The sequence below is a fragment of the Haemorhous mexicanus genome, chromosome 3 (assembly GCF_027477595.1).
Source record: "Haemorhous mexicanus isolate bHaeMex1 chromosome 3, bHaeMex1.pri, whole genome shotgun sequence".
Classification (NCBI taxonomy): Eukaryota; Metazoa; Chordata; class Aves; order Passeriformes; family Fringillidae; genus Haemorhous; species Haemorhous mexicanus.
In genome coordinates this window covers 56,283,532-56,299,337 of record NC_082343.1, presented here as the reverse complement: position 1 = coordinate 56,299,337, position 15,806 = coordinate 56,283,532, and the positions used below count along the sequence as shown (strand labels likewise).

Genomic DNA, 15,806 nt, shown 5'->3' with positions numbered 1-15,806 from the left:
TTAGTTATGATTTCTGGATTAATTTCGCCACTTCGAAAAGGAAGGGGCTATTTTGCTTTGGCAATTTTCTGAAGTTGTTGATTCCCTATAGTACATGTAAAGATATTGAAGACCAAAGTTAATTTGGTGAGGCAGAGGAAAATGCCCTCTTTGTTTCTGAGGGCATGTTCCAGCCCTGGCCTGACTGTGGGCAAATGATAATGATGTGAAAGAGCTGCAGTTGCTGCTTGCTGGTCCCACTGATGTAGCAGTCAGCACAAGAGTGTCAGCGTGTTGTGGGAGATGCCAGCCTCCTGGCTGCCGTTCTTCAGGACCGCTGCTTTCCTTGTCTCCATTCCGCTTTCCGTGGTGGTGGTAGAGGGTTGGCTTGAAGAGATTTACGTATTCTGGTTGTGAACAGGGTTTAGTCAGTTCATCACGTAAACACAGACTCGCGTGTTTAAGAGGATTACCAGACTGCATTGGTAATCCATCTCCGGTGGTTAGCATGCTCTTCTTTTTTATTGGTGTAATAGGTGCTAGGACGGACAAAACAATTTTTTTCCAGCTATCACCTGTTCTTCCTGTGCAGCAAGAGACTTGCTTGCTGGTTTGTGCACAGTGCTCTCCAGCTGCAAGATAGCAATTTTCTTCAAGGCTTTGTAGGCTTCTGTTTCATTTTTTCCTTCTCTTTTTCTGATTAATAAAATTCAAGATATGTATGTATGCATTTGTTCTTGACCCAAGAACTTCTGCAAGAGTCCATATACATCCTGCAGGACTTCTGCAGACCATCTGGCCAGGATTCAAGCAAACATCTCTGCTCTTTTGTGCTTAGTGGATCGTTCCCCACAGGGCTGCTTGCATGAGACTCTGTGTTGCCTGTGCCCTTGGGCATAACATTTTTTCTGAGTGCAGCCTTACCTACAATATTCCTCTAACAGGTTGGCTGGCCTTTGTTGTCAGTTTTGTGCTACCAGAGAATATACAACTTGGGAGGTTACATGTTAGGTATTAGGGTTGGGCTAGAAGTTGACTCTTTAGGGATATGTCGCCATTCTGGTATTTTTTTCTTCATTGTACTCTGTTAGTGCAGAAGGTAGAAATAGGGGAGATATGTTGATACATACTTACCTACACAGAATGAACAGATGCTTGGTTGACTGGTAACGAGGCATATCCTTCTAGCATAGCCCCCTAACATATCACTTGGCTTCTTTCTGTTCAGTAGTATTCCTTCAGAGATGAGCAAAATGCTCTTGTACTATAGGGCTGTCCACTTCTCTTTGCTGCTCTATTGGGTTCTGATTTCCATTCTCAAGTGGTCTGAGGCAAAAAAAAAAAAAGAAAAAAAGAAAAAAAAAGAATTAACATTTGTTTTCAGTCTTGCATGTTGTCACATTGCTATAGAATTTGCTGCGCTTACACTTGAAGTGTTCTTAAGATTAACCCACTGAATCAAGAACATGGGCTAAAATAGTTTTTAATGAGTTTTGTTCAGATTGAATTCTAGCATATTATTTTAAATAAATTATCTTCTTTCTTTTTAACCATCATGGTACTTATCTTCCTGGGTGGTCATGTTATCCCTCTGAAACTCACTGCAGTAGAAGTGAATGAAGCCTGAATGACATTTTTCACCCAACCCTCCTTTAAATGTGGTTTTCCCTCAAACATTAATATTTTCACTATGCTTTCATTTTCCATTAAAAATAATTTAAACTATTTAATAATTAGATCTAATCTTCTTCGGCAAAACTTAAAACAAATGTGCATTGCATCTACATGGTTTCAATCATTTTCAGCACTATATTCATTCAGATTTGCAGAAAACTTATCCATGTGGACAGGCTTGCTTGTCTTAGGCTACATTCAGCTAGAGAATGAGAGCATGACACTAATTACCGCTGCATATGGTAAGGGGAAAAAGGGAAAAAACTGTCTGGCAGTGGCCTGTTCCAGAGTGGTTGCAGTGTAATTGACTCCTGCAAGTGTGGAGCCATGCTCATGGCTGGCTGCTGCTGAAGGGAAGTTTCCTTCCTCTCTTGCTCACCCAACCCTTCCCAAGGCCAGCTCAGCTCAGTAAGCCATGATAAAGCTGCAGGGGAAGGGGTTACTTAGCTGGCAAGTTTTAAGTTGCACCATCTAACACAGTGGTCTAACAAAGACCACTAATACAAACCAAGGGATGTGTGTCCAGCTGCAAGAATTGTGGGAGGCAGGAACAAGGAGCCTTTGACTTTATTGCAGGCCAGTATGTAGGTTCTCTCCATCACTTTAAACCTCTGTGGTAGTGAAATCCCACACCAGAATTTGAGACTTGGAAAGTCTAGAAGATGAATACAGTAACAGAGAACAAGAGGGATGAAAATATCCCGTTTCCTTCCTTACTCCTTAGACTACACAAATCTTGAGCTCCATACACCCCAATTTGCAGAAAAAGCTGAAAGTGTACGTATGTAAAAGCTGAAAGTAGTCCAGGCTCTGTGAATTATAAGCAGTTAGTTATTATTATTGCTTCCCAAATATAATAATTGTTTATGGATCGATTTCTGAACAGCTTACCCAATATATGGGCTTTAGGCTCTGTCTAGTCCTTTTTTTGTCTACCTATTTTAGTCATAAGTGTGTTTTTAAAAGTCTAAAAAAGTCTAAACCTCAGCTATTTTGAGTATATGTTTATGACTTGCTGATTATTTGTCCTTGTGCTTTTCTAAAATCTGATGGGGGAAACCCTGACTTTAGTTATTTTACAACTTTGTTGACAGTTTGTGCTGTAACAGCTATGATATGATTGGGTTTGTGCCAAGTTGGGAAGTTCTGAGTGGAAACTTGTAGCCTTCTGTTTATAAAAGCCTAGGTTTCTGTCTTAGACACATGCTCATCTATGGGAGGCAGGATTTTCTGTGATTCATAAAAAGTCATAAGCTTTATTTTGAAAACCAATGTCAATGATGGATGAAATACTGGGAGTCGAACAAAAAAAAGTCAGGAATCCCAGGAGAAGACTGAGCCCCAGTATCAATGGGGAATTCCTCAGCCATGACTGTAGCACAACACGTGGTAACATGTTTCTCTTCCCCTTATGTTCCCTCTCTTCAGTCCCGGATAAATCCATTCCTAGATGCTAGGAAGAAAAATGACCTTTCAAAGCTGTGAGAATTGCCAATTCCATGCATTTCCTCCGTGACAGACAATTTACTCTAATACTTCTGTCCTTATTTCTTATTTATCTCTCAAAATCTGTTGTCGCTATTCTGTAATATGCTGTATGTTAACAAAATTTCCAAATGCAGAACTGAAGACAGGCAGTAGGGATTTTCTCTCTTCTGTTTTTCAGTGAAAATGATACTAAGCACTACTTTGGTTATGAAGCCAACCTCTTAGTGAAATATGCTATTATTTAATCATTATGTTTAGGATATAAGTGGACTGTTTTTATTGGACAATACATGTGTATAAACAGATAAAATTATACACACAGTCCCATGCATATTTCGTCTGGGAGATTCCCAAGCCTGCAGCTTACTGAGAGCAAACTGATCCTTTATTTCTCAAGAGCCGCTTTCCAAGTTTCTAGTGATTCAAGTATCTACATAGCTTTACAGAGAATGTGAGAAAGAGTTTGTAATCTCAGTCCCATTTGGAGAGCACAGGTGCCTCCATCATTAACAAACACAAATGTCTGTGTGTTTGCAAACCTCACCTACAACTCAGCAAATGGATTTGATTTTTCTACAGACAGAAAGGAAAGCTCTATGAAAACAGTGCATTTAAAAAGACAAAGGGTGTTGTGTCTGGGGTTTTTAATGTGCTCTTCAGTGTGTGGAAAGACATTTCATACATAGTCTTCAAATACCCAGGTAAAAGTAAATTCCATTCAACCTGCAGTATTTCTCATGAGAAAGCATGCTGTCTCTTCTCTCTCCTGCTCTGATCTCCCTGGAAATTTCAGTAGGAAGCAAGGTTAAAATCTTTCAAACATGTGGGAAAACCCGTGCTTGGTACTTCGTAAGGAAGTAATGGCTCTTGATTTTTCAAAATATAAAAAACATGTTTTGCTTACCAGCAAAATCCTGTAGTGTCTGTTTAGAAAAAGGAACAATTGTGTTTCTACAATGACGTCTCCTAAACTGAATATCCCATTTATCCTTTTTCACCAGTCTTGGTATAGCTATGTGGTTTTTGTTGTTGTTTTGACAAGTGGTTTTTATTTGGTGTAATTTTTTAAGAATTAGGAAGAACAGCGTTGAATGCTGAATTGGAAATTGAAATATGGGGTTGCTGGGTGTATTGGGAATGCCTGTGTAGTGACAGCCCCAGCGTGCGTGAGCGTGGTGCGTGTGTGTGTGTGTGTGTGTGTGTTTGTGTGCATGCGCTTTTTCAAATAAAAAGGAAAGCAGAGGTTTGCTCATTTGTTTGCCTATTGTGAAGCTGTCCTGCACCTTTCTACTCCTTTGTACTGGGGTGAAGGCTGCTGAATGGAGGCCTTGTGCCATTTGTTGATTTTAAACCTCACTGTTAATCCACAGGAACCTGCTGGTGTGCGCAGCAGGAGAGCTGTGTGACAAGTGGAAATCTGGGCGGGAGGGAGTGCGGGGGGTCACAGGGGATAATAATCATTCAGCCATCAGCCTTTGTCACCCTTAAGCCTAATTGTTACCCTCTGCTGGTAACCACATTGAAGTGCTGGCCTTTTAAGTGTTTCTTGATTTTACTTGGCACAGGCTTAGGGATAGGGTCATTTATTGCTGGGTTTATATCGTATCAGGTTTGCTGGGGTTTGTTTAATTAGCCCCATTGAATTTTCTGCATCCCTTAAAATAATCTGTGAGAGTCCAAATGGGTGGAAGGGCTGAATGGAAATGGTACAGTTGTTAACAAATTTCTCTCTGTCAGAAGCTGGGCTAAAACCGGAGACAGAAAGCTTTCCTGCTCTGCCAGCCAGCTGCCTTCTGAAGTCTCTGCATGAGCTGCAGCTGTGGCTGTGGGCACTGGGCTGCCCGAGCAGCCCTGCACAGGCAGCAGCAAGGTGATGGTGGGGCGGGGCAGAGGGCAGCTTGCCCTGTCCTTCTGTGCCTTGCAGCTCCTGCCTGCTTCGGGTATGCCACAAAATCTAAGGCCTTAGGGTGGCTGAAGCAAATTGAAATGGTAGTAAACTAGGGAAGGAGAGAGGAGAGTTAAATCATTTAAAAACAAAGAAAAAGGTGAGATATCTTTTCTAGCAGGAACAGGTTCTTCAACTTTCCCTGCCAGTTATACATGCTGAAGTCAGTATTGAGCTTTCTGTTGTTTTCCCTAAAGAAGCTGGTGTAGAAGCTGCTCTAGAAGCTAAAATGAAGCCTGAATTTAAGGCTTTGCAATGGGCAAGTATCTCTGTGTGTGATATGAGCTTGTGCTAAGGGTGGGAGAATGGGGTGCAGGGCAGGATGTTTCATTGCTCCCCCCAGCCGTGTATGGTGGGTGTTGTGTTGGGCCATTAACTACAACTGGTTGGGCCTGTGCAGGGAGGAAAATCCCCAGGTTACTGGTACAAGCTTTGGAGCTATGCTTGATCAAATGCATGTGCCCTCTAACCTTCAAACAGAATGTGCCTCCAGCAGATGCAGTAACTGTGCTGTGTGCTATGACCTGATGGCCAGGGTTTGAAATTTGCGCCAGTACTACCAATGGTAAATCCAGGCTTGTTATAGGAGTCTGATTACACAGCGTGATTGCAATCCTATTTTCAAGTCCAGTCTTCCACCTGGCTCAGTACTTTATCAAAACGCTTGAGAATACGTCTTAGAGTAGGATGAATGTTTGTGCTTGTTACTAACTCTTTTACAGTAAAATGGGGTTGTTTAAGTGGTTTGGTTTTGTGTGTTTTCCCATGTTCCAGTGGTATGATTCCCTGCTGGTGGTTGGCATGCATCTCAGCTCCCTGGTTTTCTTTACAAACAGCACATGTCATAGCTGTACCTGTGTGGACTTGATACTTGTATCAGAAAGGTTTAACTAGTAAAAACTTAAGATCAAAAAAAACACATCAGCACTCAGCTCTTTTATTTTCACCCTTCCGTGATGCAGGTTTAATTATAATTACTGAGTCAGGTTAATAATTCTTTTACAACTGTTGTTGCAGGACATGTCTCAGGAAGGCTATGGAACCAGATCTCAACCCCCTATGGCCCCAGGAAAGCCTAACCATGAAGACTTGAATCTAATCCAGCAAGAAAGACCATCGAGCTTACCAGTAAGAAAATAATGTTTGTTTCAGGATTTTAAAATTGAAAGCACTTTACATACCGGTTTATTGCATCTGGGATGAGCAGATGAGAAGTAGTGAAAGAAGAAATACTAAATAAGGTTGATGAAAAATTGTTTTTAGAAATGTGGGAACAGATAGCTTGTGTGTGAATGGACTTGGCTTCGGCTTGTTCTGGTTCAGAACAGCATTATTTATGCACATGCATGTTCTGTGCTTCTGCACATGTGTATTTGCATAGAGGAAATGGATTGATTTTTTAACTTTAGGAATTTCATTCTTGCACAAACCAATCTAGTGAGGAGGAGGCTTTTTTTTTGTGTCCTCTTTCAAGTGTTTTCAGTAGATTTTGGTTTAGAATACTGTTACCAAGTGCTGTCTGTTCCAAAACCTGATAATCAGTATTGTTTGACATTGTTATTCTGGTAATATCTATTACTACACAAGTGAAGAAGCAGGAATGGCAGCAATACTTGGGCTAGGTTGATTTTTGATTAGGAGATTATTTTGGACCAATATTTATCAGCTTTTCTGAGCTCTCCACATTCTGCTGTGGGGGAAGGAGCACAAATGAATATATGTTGTGAAGACATTGCAGCTGCTTGCATTTTTGAAGGTCTTGTAACAGACAAAGTACTTAGCCTTGTCTCTATGTGCTCTTTGTGGTTTGGGGATTTTCTTGTTTGTTGGTATAAACCAACATGAATTTAAACCAACTAGAATATGTTCAGCCTAAATGATGAAAACTTTATATAAACTATGTGACCTCTGGCTTGGAATGATGTATCAGAAACATGTAAGATATTTCCCATGGTTCACTGGGTATTTATTCATTTGCAGTTGGCAGAGAGATCTCTCTGAAAAGTTTTCTGTATTAAGATATCACATTTATTTGTGAAATCTGGTAGTATGATGTATATATTACTTCTGGCACATGGCACAATTGTAAATCCCTAAAAACAGGGCAATAAACATCTTCATAGCATTTTAAAGTTACGTCTTTGGCACCTAGGAGAGTATATGTGCTACAAATTCTTTACATGACATTTGAAACATGCAAGTCTCAGGAGAAGCTATGGAAACTGGTATGAGAAAAGATATCCATTTGCTTTGAACCTGGTATTAATTGACAGTTTTCAGGAGCTCTTTTTAAAACAGACTGGTTTGTCTGAACAGTTCTCAAGAATGGATGCTGGCAGTTACCTTAAAAATAGTAGCTCCTGTGGACATTGAACTGTTTTGGCAATAACTACCTAGTTTAAAAAGCAGGGATACTAAAAAGGACTTTTTATCTCCCAGTTTTTCATGAACAGTGTTTATTTGGATAGAGAGAAGTAAAGTTATTTATCAGCTAATGTTCTGCTAATTTGCCTGTGTTTTTTCTTAAACAATTGTCCTACTTTTAATCCATGCTCTGTCCTATCTCCAGCATCATGATATTTAAGCAGAGTATTGGGTATTATCTGTGTCCCAGAGTGTTTGGTATATTTAGTAGCTCATAATTATTCTAGGTATGAGTAAGCTGGTTGTATTAACAGTGAATGTTAACCATTTTGGCCACAGAACTTAAAAAGTTGGTCCCGAATGCTGTTACTGAGACTCCTAATTACTGAAAAGCTTTGATGTGTAACCTGAGAACACTTCATACACTCAAAAACCACTGCTGTTTTCATGAGAAGGGGAATGGAGGATACTGTAATTTTGCATTTTGGTCTTGGTGTGGGGTTTTTGTTTGTTTTGTTTTTCAAATTTAAAAATTACTTCAATTCTTTGTATGCAGCACCAAGGGTTTTTTTTTTTTTGATGATCCATACATTAAAAGCTTGAATATAACTCTCTATTTGGAGTAATGGTTTGAACATGGTGGTTTTTCCCTGAAGCAGGAGAGTTCTTTATTCTGTTTTAGACTGCTTATGAAAACCCTTGATCACTCCTCCTTGTTCAGTATTCCTATTTTGGTATACGCAATATGGCTTCTTAAGCTTGTTTTTGGGTAATGTGGTTCTTCAGGGTAGTAGTCAGTAAGTTGTCTGTACAGTGAAGCTTGAAATTATAGCAGTGGTGTTAGGCTTTTAATAAAATTTAGTTATGTCTTGTTTCATGGTATTCTGGTATTTATACAATTTGCCCGTTATCTTTTTATTTCTTAAGGGCATTGTGTAAAATCACAGCAGCTATATAGCAAGCTTATACAAGTGGCGAAAAACAACAAAAGAGATGTAATACTAAATGGTGAATGGTTTTCTCTGATGTGGCTTTAAAAAAAGAATTTCCCTTTGATGGATTCGAAGAGGAGCTGGCCACTTTCTGCAGCACTGAATGCTGGCTTGTGTCACCCTTTGGGGGAGTTTTTTCAGCAGGTTTGTGTCACAGTAAGCGCAGCTAAACAGCTCAATAGTTGTTCCGTTTCCTTCACACATTGTATATAAAAGTCCTGGCATGAATGTTCCCATAAAGTTCAAAGCAGACAAATTTGTAATGTGGGTTGGTAACAAATGGCTACAAACAAAATATGGCTTTATTAGCTACTTCTAATGGCCTGTCAGATTCTATACAATGCTTGCTTTCCTTCTCCTAACTGCTCTGATATCTGGAGGGTTTGACCTGTGGGTCTCTGACCATGTGGAGTCACTGAGAGCCCAAATGAAAAGTTGCACAGAATAGTGCTCCAAGCACTTTTGTTGGGGTCACAATTAGAAGGAAATCTCAAGCCTTTGAGAAAACATGGGAGTTGGGTACTTTGTGAAGGAAAGGAAGTCATAAACAGAAACTGTTCCCTATTAAAGTGAAGGAATAAAGGGGGAGAGACCTGAATGAAATTGTCTGGAGAACAACTACTACAGAACATATTTATGAAGACTTAAGGGATAATAGCAAAATACACATTTTTTCTATTGTGAGAAAGCTGGAGCAGACTTGCAGGAAAAAGCTTCCAAAGGATGTATCTGCAGATTTGTTGTTGCAGTAAAGGAGCTTGTGTCAGCAGTAGGCTGTGTGTGTATGAAGACTAATCCTTTATTTTGTCTTTAATAAGTGCATTTATAAATGTTCACGTTGGATTGTGTTGCTAGAATAAAGAGCAGAAAACATTATTTAATATATTTCTTTTAAATTGGCATGAGTATTAAAATCATTTCAGGTAGCTGCTACTGCTTTTACTGTTACTTTGTTTTAATAAGGCCCTTTTTTGCCCAGCGTCAGGTGTGCTTCTTTGAGCTATGAGGCTGAATGGCCCAAGGTTGCCAAGCTTTTAAAAGACAGGTTTCTGCTAAGGCCTTTTTTGTTGCAACCTACTGGTAAAAGCTCTGTGGTATCTCGAGCTGTTGTAAGCCAGGGCAGCTGCAGTCCTGCCCCACTGTTGTCTGTGCCTTCCCGTCTCCTCCACTGTTGCTTCTGGGACTGGCCAGTGGATTTGACTAGGGGAGCTCAACCAGATGAAAAATAGTCTCCCTCTATTTCTGGGTTAGTGTTTGAATCACTGAGTAACTGCATGGGCATCAGTGGCACCTCGGACAAGGAGATGGAAACCAGTAACTGTGATGGGAAAGCGGACAGACGGGGGGGCCACAGCAGCTTTGATTTTAGCCGTATCCTAAATGACTGTCTGATCTTTCTGGAAGGGTTTAAGATGCTGTCATCCTGTCAGCTGAGACATGGTGGCACAGCAGATTCTAGTGTTCACAGTCAGGCCCTGTAGCAGTCACAGAGCTACAGACAGACAGAAGACAGTTCACTTCTTTTTGTAAGGCGAGTTTTCTGCCAGTTCCCATCCCTAAGCTGCTTAATGCAAGCCCATGAGTGCAAGTGTGGAGGCATGAGCATGCATGGATGGGGGCTGTGGACAGGGTGGGGTTGTGGTGGTCCTCACCTGCATCCATGTAAACTGTAGGGAAATTGTAGCTTTAGTGTTATAACTTAGGTTTATCTTGTGCTTTCTGGAGTTCGTGCAGTGTTGGAAGGGGAGGATTGTGTCTGGAATTGAGGGAATCACTACTCTGCTCAGATTGTTCAGAATTCAGAGTTAATGGATTCATTCTGTGACATCAGTTATTCACTGGGTGTTTTCATTGAGGCAAAGCAATTCCTATGCAAAACAAAATAGTAGCCAGCAGTGGAGGTAGAATGCCACTTGAATCTTACGCAGTCCTGTGACCTGACAGAGTTGGTTGTGATTCTGCACATCTATAGTTGTTTGAGCTTTAGAGCTCAAAATAATATATACTGTAGCTTGGACAGATAAACTTTTTTAACATGTCAGTTGTCTTGTTTCATTATGCTTGGTACTGTGCAAAACAGCACATCAGCAATCCCTTCCTGATTTTATTAGCTGCTTCACAATTCTGTTCTACCTCATTTTAATGAGCCTCTGAAAGATGTTTAGAGTGCTGGACAGTTTTTCTTCCGGTTGACACACCTTTTTTGTTGTAGAAGGCAGTACTAAATTAGATTTCAGAGGACCTCTGTTGGGAATTAGTAGTGAACTAAATCCAAAACTAGATGCACTTGACTCATGGAACAGCATAATTTCAGATGGATCTCGGTAGGTGTAGGCTATGAGGAAAATTCATGGGAGGGTTTGGGAATCCAGATTCTCTGTTCTACTTCTAGAATATGAAGTAGCTTGGAAAGTCATCTCCAGCAACAGCACACCCTGAACAAATGCCTTTAATGGGTGGAGTCTTAATAGACCAGGAAAGCACCTCCCAGCATGACTTGAGCAACTGTGATTGGGAGCAGGAGGTAACTCTTCTTTTCTCAGAGATTAAACTACTAGGACGAGGGACTCTGGTGACATTTATATACAGCTTAGTCCAGTAAGCCCTAATCATGATCAGGGTTGTGGGTACTACCATCATGTAAATATTAATTACCACTGTAGCCTTTCTTGTAAGGACAAACCAGTATTAAAGGAGAAGATAGTGCAGTGTCCCTCTTTTTTGTAATCTTAGTTGAATTCTTTGCAGGTAAGCAAATACAAAGTTTGATCTAAATTTAAGTACTATTTTAAAAATACAGAGTATTGGTTGTGATTTGAGAATGAAGAGGAAAAAATTCCTATAAATTGATTTTTTTAAATTCTTGGGAGGGAAATGCTGTTGCCAGCTGATAGATGTGTGTAGTACATGACAGCAAATCTGTCCTGAAGTTGTTCATGTCTCTGCCTGAAAATATCTGTTTGGGAGTACGGTAAACCGTGAAAAAGAAAGAAATACGAGTATGTAATACTTGTGAATTAAATTCTCCACTGTTTTTACATCAAGAAGGATAAAACTGATGTGCCTCTTTCCCACTTTTTATTTCTCTTTTCTGCAACATTGTAAAATAACTGAATGATCTTGTTTTCCTTTGTTTGGGTCAAGAAATTTTAGCTGAAAATTGTTACTCTGTGAAAGAAGATTATTGACTCAACAAGCCTTCAATTTTCAGTGAATAACACTCCCACCCTCTAGCTTCAGGAACATGTGGTGCATGCATTCTATTTTAAAGTACAGACTGTAATTTAAAACTGAGGCAGTTTGATGCCCCACTGAACTTTGTTTAAGCCTGGAATAAAAGGAAAAAAGCTTCAAGTTGCAAAGAAGTGACTAAGCTATCTCAAAGGTTTTTCTTAGCCATTACATGCAGAGTTGGAAGAAGCTGCTATTTTTTCCAAGTTATTTTAATTTTGGATCAAGTGCAGTTGCTAGGTTGGTTTTTTTCGTTTGTTTTTTTTTTTTCCCCTTAACATTCTTTGTAAACCTCTAGCTAGAACCAGTTTCACTCAACACACATGTATAGAGAGATCAAGTATATGTATTTCTGTGTGTTTGAAAACATGTTCTGTAGCTGCTGTATCCATATTCTGTATGTGGCATCCCATTTGTGTCAGTCAGAACAATAGTGTGAGCCACTGCAGCATCACTGACATTGGCCATGTTTTCAGGGGAGGGAACTTTGTGTGCCCACGTCCTAGCTCACATTTTACATCTGACTTCAGTTAAACCAGGACTTCATGTAGGGTGGTCAAAGTGATTAATTGTCCTAGAGTCAATTTGTACATTAACTTTCAGTCCCATTTTAGGGAAAAAGTGCAATTAAAGTAGTGCAGAGCAGCCCTGGGTGTGTGTTGTCCATGTAGGGTTAAACTGAAACACTGAAACCAAAATTACAGATGCTGGAATTAGATATTCTCAATATTTATGATGTAAAGAGAAGGACCTGTTGTTATTAATTTGTATTTAGTGCTTTACAGAATTACTTGATTTTGTCTGACAGATTGATCATATTTATTTAAAAGAATGGTTTCAGGTTGTTATTGAAGTATAAAAAGTAATTTCACTAAGTATTGTAAAAAAGATACTTGACTATTCATCACCTTTTCCAGATTCAAAATACTTTACATTTACAATGTTTACAACATCCCTGTAACAACAAAACGGCTAATTTATGATCCAAGAAAATTTACAAATGCAAAAAGAAATACTTAGTCTGACCTCTACATGAAATTTATGTGGGAACCTGCTAAGGGATTATAGATCCCAGTAGTGGTTAAGGTTGCAAAAACTTGTAGTTAAATAGGCCAATGTTGTTCTAAGTGGAATAGTAAAGTATTAGTAGCTTTTTTCCTGCAATGTTTTTTGAAGCCACGAGAATTTGCATCATATACCTCTAAATACTAGTGTAATATTGGTATTGATTCAGAAATTAAGAAACTAGATTTAATTTGGGCGGTTGAAGCATTTTAATTTTTATTTCCTTACCACCCTCTGACTTATGTTGATCCCTTCCACAGAGGCTGCTGCCCTTCTAGCTAGGGTGACTGAACTGCACTTGTGGTAGCCCCTGAACCACCAAATCTTGCAGCTTGAAATGAGAGCTGAAAGCTCCCAAGGTTACTTTAATATGCAAGGCTGTAAACTGTAGTAGCACGGGTGCCTCTGTATGCATGGCTCAGGAGTACCTGCTGCAGGGCCTGTAACTGCACTGGTTGTCTTTTTAATCCACCTAAATTTCCAAGTCAGTGCCTTTAGGTTCTGCAGTGCCTTGAGAATCTGTCTCTAAAGTGGTAGGGATTTTTTTAATTTGGGGATCAGTTTTTACTGTTTGAACATTTTACAAAATATGTGTACATACATGTATAGTGTATAAAAGCACAGATATCTTATCTGCTTGGTTGTTTGTAAATTCTGAGTTGATAGCATACTATAAATTCCAAAGCTTAATGTATTCACTGGTGCATGTCTTTGTTCATGCCTGTGTGAACATGGGGATTACAACGCAGAAAGTAAGACAAAGGAGTATTACTCACTTGAATGCCATTTCAGGAAGTACCTGAGACACTGTAAATGTTTTTTCTTTATTTTTACCACAAGTCTTCCTGTAAGATGGGATTTTTTTTTCCAAGTAACTCCTTTGCTTGTCCAACCGTTGTGAAGTATGACCTCAGCTTCATAACCTTGGCTAAACACAGTAACTCACTCTGACTAGCAACATCTGAAGCCTAGCAGTAGATTCTTTTCCTTTTTCTTCTTCCTTCCATTCCTGTTTGCTGGGAACATGTTGGTTTCTGGTGCTATTGTTGCAGCTTTCATGTTTAGAAAAAAAAAAAGTTAGCAGTCTTTGATGTGATGCTGACTCCGGAGTGGTCCTGGTCAGCTGCTGTTTCTGTGTGAGCAGATGTTTGTGCAGTCACGGTCAATAGTGTTAAGATTAGGCCAGGTTTCACAGTGCTTTGTCTGATTGTTTATGGTGTGTCCATAATTGCTGGGGATTCTAGGTGCCATCACAGTGCAAATGGGAAGTGTTTGTAACGTACTGTTTGTTTCCTAATACTGTGTTCAAATAATGGTAAATCCAGTCCTGTCCTGTGAGGCCATTCACATGTTTTAGTAGTGTTCTTTTGTTGTTGGTTGCTTGTTGGGTTTTTTTGAGGTTTGAGATAGGTTTTTAAACGTTCCTTAAATGTGTTTTCTTTAAACCTGCGTCTTGTACTACTTAAACCTCCCCAACCTTCCTTTCTTTGCTGAGCCATACATCTCAGATTCACTATGAATCTTCTCTTGAAGATAGTGATGTGTGGTGACTTTTTACAGAATCTGTGCTGTATTATGCTGTATGTGAGAAGTGCTTTTGAAGTGTGTTTCATGTAAATAAGTTTCCATTATCAATTTACCTTTAAAAATACATATACACAGACACACACACAAAAAAGCAGAGGGGGCGTCTACATTAGTCTTTGGAAGGCATTTACATTTTAACCTGCTGCTCAGACCATGCAGGTTATTCTGTGCCATTTCCTATTCAATTCCAAACCCAAGACTTTGTAAAGATGGTCCTGTTTGAATTGGCAGTGTAATTTTGGAGATGAAGCATCATAGAATGTTGAAATTAAGATAGAAAAGCTGATAATGCCAGGAAAGAGCTACTTTCAGTTCCCAGTCTTTAGGCTTTTGATCTCTTTCCTTCCATGCATATGATTGCAGATGACCCTTTTAATCATCTTAACCTTATTGTGAGATTTACTGTGTTAAATATGACTTAGGACCTGAATTTTGAGGCACATTTGAATAATTGCATTAGGATAGGAAAATATGCCATTCTGGAGCATTTGTTTTATATTATAGTTAAATTGCCTGAATTTGTATCAGTGTGTGGTGTTGGGTTTGGTGGTTTTGTTCTGGTTTTTTCCCTTAAGGTGGAGATTCACTTAATGGTTTATCTTCCACCTTCCAATTGAAGTTATCATTTTGGGAAGTAATAGAAAGATAAGCGTACATGAACATTTGTATTTGTGTTTGCATGTAGTAATACATAATGCATCAGTAAGCTTTAGTAAGGTTTGCTGAATATACACTAGTGGACTTAGTGTAGAGGACAAAGCCTATTTCATGCCATAGAATAAGGTGTAGATTCACATGTATATTTACAGTACCATAGTTGATGAAATTTCCCAATGCATTTTGCACAAAAGGTAATGAAAGAGATCTAAAATGCTACTTGTTTTGTTTCTTAAACTGCAGGTTACTCAGTAGCCAGTTGTTGCTTTTGAAAAGTATGGAAATAAAGGAAGTGGAAGTGATCTGAGATTTTTAAACTCAGTTGTTACAATCACACTAAGATGAAGTAGGTAGATAAAGTGGTGTATGGATTAAGTACAGCCATTGACCCTAGTGAACGAATTCATTATGGCATGGGATAAAACTTAATGCAAACTGTTATCTTTTAGGTTTAGATTTGAAACTGAAAGCCTTAGCAGTTTTTCATATGTTACTCCATGGGAGAGTGGAGATGGAAGAAAAACTCCAGATTATTTCTTTCCTTTAACTTACAGGTCTTGTCAGGATCTTAATAGTATGGCTTAATGAAAGCTTCATAGAAACCTATTTTTTTCCATCTTGTTTATTGTATCATAATTGTCATGCCTACATGAAAGTGGGAAAAAACCTAAAAATTCAGTGCAATTTTCAGCACAGCTCTTCAGAATTTGTTGAAACAAGGCTGTAAAATCTTAAAATCAATGGGTTTTATTGCTGTTGTTTGGGGGGCCTGGCCAAATTAATTTTTCTTTTAGTAACATCTCACAGCTTCATTTGGATTCTCT

At 39.2% G+C, this 15,806-nt stretch overlaps 1 protein-coding gene across 6 annotated transcripts in view; it reads left to right on the top strand.

Annotated features, from left to right (window-relative positions):
- Positions 1-15,806, top strand: part of ARID1B (AT-rich interaction domain 1B) — a 326,525-nt gene that overhangs the window by 94,929 nt on the left and 215,790 nt on the right. For all 6 annotated transcript variants that reach the window (XM_059841926.1, XM_059841925.1, XM_059841924.1 and 3 more), the window contains exon 5: positions 6,104-6,214. In XM_059841926.1, coding sequence (XP_059697909.1) covers positions 6,104-6,214 — 111 coding nt within the window. The remainder of the gene's footprint in view (positions 1-6,103; positions 6,215-15,806) is intronic.